Source organism: Myotis davidii, unplaced genomic scaffold, assembly GCF_000327345.1.
Source record: "Myotis davidii unplaced genomic scaffold, ASM32734v1 scaffold120, whole genome shotgun sequence".
NCBI lineage: Eukaryota > Metazoa > Chordata > Mammalia > Chiroptera > Vespertilionidae > Myotis > Myotis davidii.
Genome location: NW_006294778.1, coordinates 3707626 through 3719381, shown reverse-complemented (window position 1 = coordinate 3719381; position 11756 = coordinate 3707626). Strand labels below are relative to the sequence as shown.

Genomic DNA, 11756 nt, shown 5'->3' with positions numbered 1-11756 from the left:
GGGGGGGCAAAGGGGAAATAAAAAATGAAGCACCAAAAATATAAATAACCCTGGCTGGTGTGGCTCAGTTCATTGAGCATCATCCCATGCATGGGAAGGTTGCTGGTTCGATCCCAGGCAGGGCACATACCCAAGGTTGCAGGTTTGATCCCTGGTCGGGTTGCGTACAGGAGGCAACCAGTTAGTGTTTCTCTCGCAAATTGATATTTCTCTCTTGCCCTCTTTCCTCTCTCTTTAAATATTTTTTCTTTACTAGATGGTAAACTTTAAGCATCATCTGTAGAGGGCACTATTACTTAGTTTCTATGCAGCATAACAAATTACCATACACTCGGAGGCTTAATTAAGCATATATAGCCTGGTCGGTATGACTCAGTGGTTGACCCGTAAACCAGGAGGTCACGATACGATTCCAGGTCAGGACACATGCCCGGGTTGTGGGCTCAAACCCTAGGGTGAGGCATGCAGGAGGTAGCCGATCAATGATTCTCTCTCATCATTGATGTTTCTCTCTCTCTCCCTCTCCCTTCCTCGCTGAAATCAATAAAAACATATTTTTAAAAAAGAATCACTGATTTGAGAAACAGATAGGCCTAGGTTTGAATTTGCTTCTTTCTCTGCCATTTGCTGGCTGTCATTTGGGGCAACTTAACCTCTCTTGATGATTCTCTCTCATCATTGATGTTTCTATCTCTCTCCTCTCCCTTCCTCTCTGAAATCAATAAAAATATTTTAAAAATATATATGTGGATAAATAAGGTGGGGATAAAGGATGTTATTATTCATTATTTCTAACAGGATTTGTATGAGAATCTAATGAAGCAGTGTGAAAAAAAAAAAGGCTTAATTAGCATTGTGTCAGGCATCTCAGGCACATGGTAAATTCTCCATGTGTATTTCTCATGATGATGATGATTAGCGATTGCTGTGTTTTATAAGACCTGAGTTCCAGGCCTCAGAATTGGTTTTATGAAATGCATCAACGGCAGGTTCCCACCCAGAGAACCACAGCGTTTCCATTTTGTGTCTGTAGACCTGAATGAGTGGTGCCGCCACTGCTCCCTTCTGCCCCAGCAGCACGGGCAGGGGCATGGGGAGCCGCCCCGAGAATGAGTGGGCCCCACTCCCTTGTCTCCAGCGGGCTTTCTGTCACGGGCTCTCAGCTCACTGGGAGTGAAGCGTCCCCTTAAAACCAACAGTGCTCGTCACCATAGTGAAACAAACACGAGGGGCTTCGTTTTAATTTTAGCTTCATTTATGTGTTTGGAATACACACAACTGTCCCCGGTTCCAAGAAATCATACTGTAAATGGAGCTAATTAGATTCTTCCAAAAACGGTCTTGAATTTCATTGAGTCGAGTTTGGAAAGGAGAAAATAAGTGTGGCTGCTAAATAGAACGCGTGGTGGTGGGTGGACAGTGGGAGGCCAGCATTAAACATCCTCAGGGATTCCTTTCTTAGGGCTCTTGATCATCAAACTTTTCATTTTCAAAGGGGAAAAAGTAACAGCATCCTGATGCTACTGGAAATTTCCTCCATAGATAGCAGGAAACGAGCTGTCCGCTGTGCGTAAAGGAAGCCTTAATTCCTAGATCATTCGTAAACTTCTTTGAGTACCCACTGTGTGCCAAGCACCAGAGAAACAGCATGAATAAGATGGGGAGGATCAGTATCCCCCCCCATACCTAGTGCCTGGCACATAGTAGGTACTTGATAAGAATTAGTCGAAGGATAAGTGAGTGAGTGCAGTAACTGTTAGCTAATAGTTTGGCCATCATCTCGCTTCATTTTGATGAACCCTATAACACTGGATTACATTTTAAATCACCTGTCCTAGAAGTGGCCAGCCAACCAGGTCTTGGGCCAGGAAGAAACGATTGAGACGTGGTGGATTGGGCACTTGACATTGGTCCTGCCTGGCCCCTGAGAGCATAGGCTGCCTGTGCTAGAATCCTGTCTTCCCCTCTTACAGGTCTTGAGATCGAGGCTCAGTATTCCCATCTGTGAAGTGGGGACATTCGTGGTACCCACCCCATAGGGCTGTTGTGCCGATTAAATGTGTGACTTCTTGCTGTGCCCTGAACGCTCTCTGACTGGTAAATGCCACCGTCTGTGTGTCTTGGTGGCTCAGCCTCCTCTGATGCCTTTTTCCCCTGAGACACACAGGGTCGATGGACTCACATTGAAGTGCGTGATTGGCAGCCCTTCTTCTGTCTCCCAGGCCTGCAGTAGGTCCTGTCATTGGATAGGAAGAGTCCAGTCGTCAGGTTTGAGTCTCAGCTTGGCAACTTTCCACCCATGTGGCCTTGATCTTGGTCAGGCTCCTGAAGTTTAGGAGGTGATCTGTAAAAGGCAGGTACTTCCTTCACTGTGTGAAGGGTCACGCTTCACCAAGTGCCTGGCACACAGTGAGCGCCCCATAAATGGTGGGATTGTGATCATTCCCATAAAAAGCACACAGGGCCCCTTTGGCTTCTGTGGCCTGGGGTGCCAAAACTGCTTCACACGGCGCCCGGTGAAGTCCGGGCAGGGCTGCAGGAGCCGCCGAGGGCAGGCGGCCTCGGGAAAGAACCCGTGCTGCAGGCCCCACACGGTCAAAGTATTTTAAAGGCCTTGTATTAGAAAAATAAACCAATTAAATAATACTGCCCCCCATAAAAGCTGACTTTTAATGGATTGCACGCTGGGGTTCTCTCCGTGGCGGTCCCGCAGCCACAGGTCTCGGCCAGCCGGTCTGCCGCCATGGGGAGAGTTTAATCTTGCATGGCGTGGGCATAATTTTACAAGCTTTATGGCTGTTTTTTTTCTCCTCCGAAGTGTTGCTATGTCATTGTGCACCAAGGGCAACTTGCGTGCATTTAACAGTTTACCTCGTTTTGGGTGGAAATGAAAAATGAAGTAGTAAATTAAAGAAAAACACAACATGGATTTTTTTCTCCCCTCTTCTGGAGGCAACCGTGGGGGAACAAAGGAGCAGTGTTTCCCCATCAGCCTAATCAAATTCTAATGGCTTTTATGTGCGGACAGTTGCGCGCAGATCGCCTCCTGCCCAGAGAGGGCTGTAGGCCGCGGCGGTGCGCTGGGGATCACACTGCTGACCCCAAGAATACTTGGGGCCGTTCTCTAGGGCAGGGGCCAGCAAACTGCAGCCTGGGGGCCACATCTGGCCCATCATTTATGTTTGTGAAGTGGTTAAAAACAAAAGAAAAATCCTATTTCCTGACATGTGAAAATGAGGTGGAATTCAGATTTCAGCGTCCATCGATGTGCGGCGCACAGCTGCGCCCATTCATTTCTGCGTGGTCTGTGTGGCCGAGTGGAGAAGTGACGACAGAGACCGTATGGCACAAAGCCAAAACAGCGTCTGGCCCTTCGTAGAGAAAGTTTGCTGGCCTGGCTGTCGGAGGGGAGAGAGGAGAGAGAAAAGGCAGCTTGGAGTGTCCCGGGAGTTGAGGACTTACCCTCGGGGTGTTCATGCGGCTCAAAGTGACAAGTCCAAGGAGAGGTGCATGAGGAGTGGGTTCACCCGGAGACCTTCCAGAAGTGATCGGCAACTGGCGATGGCTTCCCTCACCTTTTGGACCGCAGGTTGGTCTGCGTGGCTTTCCTGGCAGAGAATCCGGAGCCCGACCTGAGGTCTGGTAACTTCTCATCAGCTCACCCGACGGCTCAAGAATGGAGAAGTTCCCGCGTCCCCTCCCAAGGACAGGGGGAGTGATTTTTGTCATATATTATGTGCCAATCTAGTTGATGATCTCCAGTAGCTTCAGAAATTTCTAACACACACTTTTTTTTTTTTTTGCCGCCACCCAGTTGAAGCATTCTGCATATAGTAGTAACTCATTTAATCCTCACAGCCAACCCAGGGAGCCACGTGCGTTTGATGGGGAACTCAAGCGGTTAAAAATGGTTCGCTTTAGTTATGCAGTTAAGAAGCTTGGGAACTGGTGCCCGTAGAAAGCTATTGTTCCCGGGACTGGAATGTCTGGCTGGGCCTGGCCTGACTCGAGGAGACCGCAAGGGATTCGACCTTTGTGCCTCAGGAAGACTGCAGCCACCAAGACAGTGTCCAAGCCATTGTGCTCAGGATGCAGAGAGTCACCGGTCAGCTGATGATGAAGGGGTGCTCGGAAAAGCACCGACTGTAGCTCTTATCTGATTAACCTTTTCCCCTGAATTCCAAACCCTTCCCCTACATTTTTCTTCTCTTTATAAAAAAGTGTCGGCTGGAGATGAGATGTAAGACGGTCTTTTAGGGTATGTAACCCGCCACCCTCTCGGATTGCCAGCTGCCTGAATAAAGCCCTCCGCCCCCCATAAAGATACAACCCTTGCCTCGGCTTATTGGTTTTGGTAGTGACGGGTAGCACCCGTGCCGACTTTTCTGGGCTCACTTTTCTCATTCCCGTTTGACAGACAAAGAAACAGAAGCACAGAAAGGCCAGGCACCTTGCCTAAGGTCACACAGCTCGTGAGTGGTAGAGCCAGGATCCAAACCCCGGCTGCCTGCTGCAGAGAATGTCCTGCTGCCGCTCTGTAGGGGTGGAATGTTTAGGCCATGAGAGGACCCGTTTGCTCGTTCCCATCATGCCCCCAGCATGTCTGTGCACAAGAAAATCGCCTCCTGTATGAGAAGAAGGCACTGGTCCATTCATTCATTCCCCTCCCTCCCTTCAACAAATGGTTATCAGACGGCTAACGAGGAGGGGCTGCACAGAGGGAGGGTGTTTGGGAACAAGAAGAATGAGATCAGAGAGAATCTTTTCCATTTAAAAGTAGTCCTCGACGTTGGGCTTTTGAGATGTTCGCTTAATTCCCCTCTTTTGTTCATTGTACGCGCCACCTCTGTCTGTCGGAACCACGCAGGCTCTTCCTTTCTGCCTCCAGCCGATATTTTCATGACAAAGAACCTCATTTACCAGAGGCTTTGGGAGGCCAGGCCCCGGACTCATTCCGTGGAAGAGCCCCCCTGGGGGCTCGGGGAGTGGGGGGCACGGTACTGTTCTGGGGACCGGATGCCTTGGGGACCAGGAGCAAGAGGTTCTGACTGACTGTTGAGGGAGGACGCTGTGGGCAAGAGGGTGGACTCTTAGGAAGGTCACCAAGGCTGGTGCTGGCACAACTCACTGTCTTAGAACAGCTTTTACACTGTCTTTTGTAAGTAGCTTCATTTCCGAGTTTTAGAGGCCTGTGTGGTTGCCTTAATATTTGCTGGGAAGAACTTTTAGCATTATCGCTGCCCTGCCGGGCGTGGCGATGCCTGGATGTTGGGAAGGCAGGGTGGCCCGGTGCCGTTAAAGGTCCAGCTGCACTAGAAGCTGCTTATCTGTCTTCCTTCCCACCTGTTTCTTCTTCCCGCCCTGTGCCTTTTCCTTTGTCAGACAACACACGTTTGTTGCTCATTGCTGATGAGCCTTCGCTTTCTCTCCTCAGTCATGCGGAGGAACCCCTTCGGCGTGGACATCTGCTGCCGGAAGGGGTCTCGAAGCCCCCTGCAGGAGCTCTACAACCCGACCCAGGTAAGCCCGGGAGCTTCCTGTTGTCTCCGTGCATCGATTTGGGGGGCGGGTAGGGGCGGGCGATGAAAAACTCCGAAATGCTATGCTTTGGGGATTTGAAACTCCTTGCACTGCCTGGCCTGTTACCTTCAGTGGTTGCTTTCTGTACAATGGTTAGAATTAGGTACTTCCATGGGGTCGTGCTGGAGTGAGCCCCCGAGATCCACACGGTGCCAGCAGTGGGACTCCAATGGCAGAGCTGGTGGGCTGTGCGGTCTCCCCTTTGGCACCCCAAAGAAGGTGCACATGGGGGTGAACGTGATTATGAAAGCCCAGGAACGCCCCAAGAGTCCCACCTCACTGCGCCATTTTGGCAGGACGCCCTGTGTGCGTGGGATTTTTGCTAAGTGACTGTCACGGTATAAATTGGACTTGATTGTGAAAAGAGTTCCTCTGAGCAAAAATACGCTCCAACCGCGGAAAAGTGTTCTCCGTGGAGATCTGGGAGCAGAGGGAGGAGTCCCGGTCGCCATGATGTGTGTGGGTCTTGATGAGGGGGCTCCGAGGCTGGTCCTTTTGTGGGAACGTTGGCACTTGACGCTGAGAAGTGGTGAGTGAGCAATTAGTGGCCCGTCCGCTGACCTTCGATCGCTGTTAAGAAAGGGAAAAAAAATTACTGGTTTGGCCATAGTCTCTGAGCTTTATTTTATATCAAATTCTTAATTTGGTGTGTCTGTGGACCAAGTTGCTTGGTGGAGGGCAACACTGCTTGGTCCTCGAAGGTACTGGACTTTCAGAAGTTTTGCAAAGGGACGAGCCTGCGGATGTTCACATTCCACATCTCTTCCTGTCGCTCACCTCCACTTCCTCCTGGAACAGTGGGCTCCGGAGGTTGCTCATCACAGGTGGCCTACCCAGGTCAATGCACTGCTCCGTCAGCCCCTCCCTCCACCTCGGGGCTCGGTGGGCTAGGCCACAGCAAACTGGGGCTTCCTTTACTGGGAACTTGATATTCGGGTTTTGTTTGGTGCCCAAATATTTCGATGATAGCAGGCAAGTCTCCCGGCCCGTTCTCTGTCCTTAGGAAGAGGCAGAGCCGGCTTCGACAAAGGGCAGGATTTCTGGTCGGCCACATTGACAACAGCACAAGCAACCGAGATGCAAGCCGCTTCCCTCTTTATTGTTGCCATCCTGTTCTCAGATCATCCCGCCTTCAAACCAAACTGCCAGAGCACTGCTGCTTTCCTGAGGAATGTCATGGCAACATATGGCATCAGGGGAAGAGCCTTTGTCTGAAGTAGATGGCCCTCTGGGCTGTGTCTGTGCTGTTCACTGCTGTGTCCCCAGCCCTAACGCAGGGCCTGGCCTCTAGCAGGTGCCCCCAAATATCTGTGATTGAAAAATGAATGTCCAGGTTCAAGTTCCTACCTCACCACCAACTGGTAGTGCAATCTTGGATGCACAGTGAGTCCTCCTTTAGGCTCATTTTTCCCGTCTCCCTGGGATGTGGGGAGGGTGAAAGAACTCTGATGTGTCAGAGGCTGTGTAAATATGATTCATCAGTATCAGGGTCATGAGGATGGATTCGGTGTTAGAAGTCTTAACTTTAGAGTCAGACCAGGTTCCAAGAATGGCTTTCTCTCTTATTAGCTATGTGAATGTGGGCAAAACACTTAACCCCTCTGAGGCCACTTTCCTGCCTTTGTAACATGGTCCTCAAAATACCACCTTGCCTGGTTGGTGTGGCTCAGTGGTTGAGCGTTGACCTATGAACCAGGAGGTCACAGTTTGATTCCCAGTCACATACCCGGGTTTCAGGCTTGATCCCCAGTGTGGAATGTACAGGAGGCAACCGATCAATAATCTCTCTCATCATTGATGTTTCTATCTCCCTTTCCACCACCCTTCCTCTCTGAAAAAAATAAAAATATTAAAAACAAAAATACCAGCCTTGCAGGCTTACATGAGAAGATATGCCTTCCTCGGTGCCTCTTACGGAGTTTGTTCATCCCCGGATTCATTTCACCCATTCACTCCTTCAGCTGCTATTATGCGTATCCACTCTGTGCAGCTCAGTGCCAGGCGCTGGGCACAAAAGGGTGAGCAGTGCGTGCGGTTGGCCTTCCACATCTGGTTCGATCCCAGGGTTGGCATGAGTGAGTAGACGGGCAAGCCCTTCCTCTCTGAAATCAATAAAAGATTAAAAACAGAAATACCAGCCTTGCAGGCTTACATGAGAAGATATGCCTTCCTTGGTGCCTCTTACGGAGTTTGTTCATCCCCGGATTCATTTCACCCATTCACTCCTTCAGCTGCTATTATGCGTATCCACTCTGTGCAGCTCAGTGCCAGGCGCTGGGCACAAAAGGGTGAGCAGTGCGTGCGGTTGGCCTTCCACATCTGGTTCCATCCCAGGGTTGGCATGAGTGAGTAGACGGGCAAGTAAGCCAGTCAAAGGAGAGAGAACCCTCCTGGGTAGAGTCCATCTCTCACTCGGTGGTGCTGGGAGCTTGTGTGGGTGAGATGCTCATTTAGCAGCAGTAGCCCCGGACCTGGGAGGGAAGATGGGGCTGGAGAGGCAGCTCTGGGAGCATCTGAGAGGGCGTAGGTGGCTGAGTCACCGCCCTCCATCAAGAATGCCAAGGGCAAGCTGTCTGGCCCCTGTCGCTGGTCACCAGGAAAGTGTCCCTGCAGGAAGATGGCCCTGTTTCCTCGGGATGTTGTCCCGGGATGTTTTTTCTTAGGCTGGTTTCCTTTACAAGCTGCAATTATGTTCCACTCCCACACAAGGTCGGTCTATGGCGCTTCTTGGAGAAACTGTTGGTGCTCCTTTGGGCTGCCCTGGGGCGCTACGGGGAGAGTTTAGTTAGGTCAGTGGTTCTCAACCTTCCTAAAGCCGCGACCCTTTAAATACAGTTCCTCGTGTTGTGGTGACCCCCAACCGTAAAATTATTTCCGTTGCTACTTCATAACTGTCATTTTGCTACTGTTATGAATCGTAATGTAAATATCTGATATGCAGGATGTATTTTCATTGTTACAAATTGAACATAATTAAAGCATAGTGATTAATCACAAAAACAATATGTAATTATATATGTGTTTTCCTATGGTCTTAGGCGACCCCAGTGAAAGGGTCATTCGACCCCCAAAGGGGTCGCGACCCACAGGTTGAGAACCGCTGAGTTAGGTTTTGTGTCCATGAGGCACTTGCACCTTTGCACCTGATCAGGCCTGGTGGCTGGTTTCTCACGTTTTCCTACCAGCCAGACTGTTGGCGTTGCTCAGCCTGGGTTGGTGGTGTCACAGAGGCAGGGGACACCCCCTTGGATGCTGATTGGGTATTTGCGTTGGACAGATGGTGGTGAAAACAGGAACCGTTTATTTCAGACGATAAGAAACCAACATAACGGCAAGAAGGCACCGTCTTGTTACTGTGTACTGATGCCATAGACCAGATGCTTATGCACATTCCATCCCGTGCTTATAATAAGCCCCAGGCCAGGCATTACACCCTCATTTTATGCATCGGAGAACTGAGCCAGAAGGTCATACAGCGTGCCCAAGGTCACACCGCTAGTAAGAAGCAGAGTCAAGATTCAAATCCAGAGCAGACGACACATCTGTTTATCTCTATGATGTGCTCACTGTCCCCAGAAAACTTGTCTTGGCAGGAATTATCCCTTGTCCCCTCCAAAAAAAAAGGCACGCAGATTTTTGTTGGAAAAAAGCTTAAAACCTCTCTTGGGAAAATTGGCTATAATCTGATTTTAGTGCCCAAGGTTTCTTATTTTAGTGCCTTGCAAACCTCTAGCCATTGAAACAACAATCGGTTAAAAAAGTTTGTAGTTGATATTCTTAGAAAAACTGCATTCCGATGTCTTATAATTTTCCCGGTTCTCTGCTGCCTCCCTGGCCCCAAAATAAAACGTAATTGCCGATCAGATCAGCTGGCGACAAGTCACTGAAAGTTCAGGAGTTTCCAAGTGCATATTTGTGGGCCGCGCACATCTGTGGGCCGCCCTGGCTCAGCTCAGATGCAGGGCAGAGCTCCGATGTCAGCCATTAATAGGGCATAATTGTCCCTAAATGCCAGCGAGGGCGAGACAGCTTGTCCTTCTGCCTCGCCCACCTCCTGGCCTCTCGCGGGCTCCCTGAAATCTTCACAGCATCCCTCATGTGGTTCAGCCCTGCCCTGCCCTGCCTGGTTCTTTCTTTAGCATTTATACTCGCTCTGTGATTACCACGTTCGAGAAGATAGATGCACAGCCCCGGGCTGACCAGCAATTCATGAGCACGGAGCCAGGAGGCTTGCATGAAGTTCACTGGCTAACAGGCGTTCCTAGGGGTCTCTGAGGACCCGTCAGTGTTTTATTACAAAATAATAAAACCGGACCCTTATTGGTCCATTCTTCAATGTGTTAAAGTAAATTTACTTCTCCATAAGGTAGGCCCCAGGAGGAAAGATGGAAAGAGGGGGAGAGAGAGGGAGAGAAGGAAGGTAGGGATGAAAAAAAAGAGAGGGAGAAAGGTACTATTCATGGACTCTATAATGCATCTCAGTGACTGTTCTAGGCATTTTTCACACATCTCTCATTGCGTTTTCACAACAACCCTAAAAGGAAGGTATCTGATAACCCCATTTTCAGATAAGTTAACGGAGGCTCAGAAGGGCTGAGTTATTTGCTAGGATCCCTCAGCTTCTAAATGGTAAGGCTGGGTCTATCCAACCTGGGGGGATTGTAGGTAGGTCAGAGCTGATCACTATCTTTTCTGGGTGGACAAAAATGCTTCCTTGAGGCTCTTTCTGCACTTCCCCCCCGCCCCCACCCGCCCCCACACACACTAGGGTGAGACCTGGGATGTACCCAGGATAGTTGCAGAATTCCCAAAGCCAGGGCCAGGGCTCATGAGATGGGATGGGATGGGATGGGATGCATAGCAGTTGTCCAACAGACAATTGCAAATCCATGTTTTGCCTCTTGAACCTGATATTTGGAGACAACTTTGCTGGCTGGAGCCACACTAAGCAGGCGCACCGCCAAGAACTCTGCTATGGGACAGCACACCTTGGTGAAATTTGGAAGCCGAGGTCATTGATTCGGTTGAAGGTTTTAACCCCTTCCCCGGCAGAAACGTGTATACTCGTTTTCACAAAATGTTCTTTTTCAGTCGTCGACGAGTATACTAAGAAAATATGGTAAAAAAATATGGTTTATAGGAAGACGAGTTACAAACTGTTTTCATAACCAGCATCAAAAATACTATATAGAACCAAAATAAAAAAATTAGTCTGAAAAAGAAACGTTTTTAACAAAAAAATTGTTGGGGAAGGGGTTAAGTTGATAAAGGCCAGGGACATCTCGTCCCAAACTAAGCAGTTTCTCAGCAACGCTTGCTAAAAGATGCTTCTCCTACAGGCATTTGTAGAATAAACAGAGGAAGAAGACATGGGGAAGAGAGGCACTTAGGTATAGGATGTGATACGTGCTGGGTGAGAGGCTTTTAGCAAAGTTATGGGACAATCAGGAGTGAGCAGTTAACCCTCCGAGATGCAGGGCACAACGGGAGGCGCTAGGGAGGAGGTGGCATTTGGGCCAGGCCTTTGAGAGCACATCAGACTTCACCTGACAGAGAAGAGGGAACAGCGTCACGGAGGGAAGCAGCAGCAGGCGCAAGGACCGCAGGGGGGACAACCCATGGCACATTCAGAGGACAGGGAGGAGTTTGTGGCTGGAGTCGAGAGCTGGTTGGAGATGAGGCAGGAAAGGAGGTTGGTGCAGGTGGACAGGGCTTGTCCACTGTCCCGGAAGGTTTAGTCTTTATTCACCGTCAGGGTTGGAGGCCCTGAGGAGCCCACAGACGATAGGGTGCAACGTACGGACCAGCTTCTGCTTCTGACTCAGCCTCTTGTTAACCGCGGGGCTTCTCCAAGGCAGGCCGTGTCCCCTGGCCCCGGCATGGCCTCACCTATAAGATGAAGGGTGTGGACTAGATCGTGGTTCTCAACCCCCCTGCACATTAGGACACTCAGGGAGCCCTGAGCAAATGCCAGTGCCCAGGCCTCACCCCAAGGCTCTGATTGTACTGGTTGGTCTGGGGTAGGACCGGATGTCAGTATTTCTCCAAGTTCCCTAGGAGATTCTGACGGGCAGCAGGGTTCCGGAGCCCTGGACGGGAACGGCTGAAAGGGCCCCTCCCCTTCTAGAAATCGTTGATTCTCACATAACCCGTTACATGAAAAGCAGCTCAAGGCA

At 50.0% G+C, this 11756-nt stretch overlaps 1 protein-coding gene across 1 annotated transcript in view; it reads left to right on the top strand.

The window, feature by feature from the left end:
• Window positions 1-11756, top strand: part of CHST11 (carbohydrate (chondroitin 4) sulfotransferase 11) — a 234912-nt gene that overhangs the window by 111898 nt on the left and 111258 nt on the right. The window contains exon 2 of the mRNA XM_006769393.1: window positions 5435-5520. Within this exon, the coding sequence (XP_006769456.1) occupies window positions 5435-5520 (86 nt within the window). The remainder of the gene's footprint in view (window positions 1-5434; window positions 5521-11756) is intronic.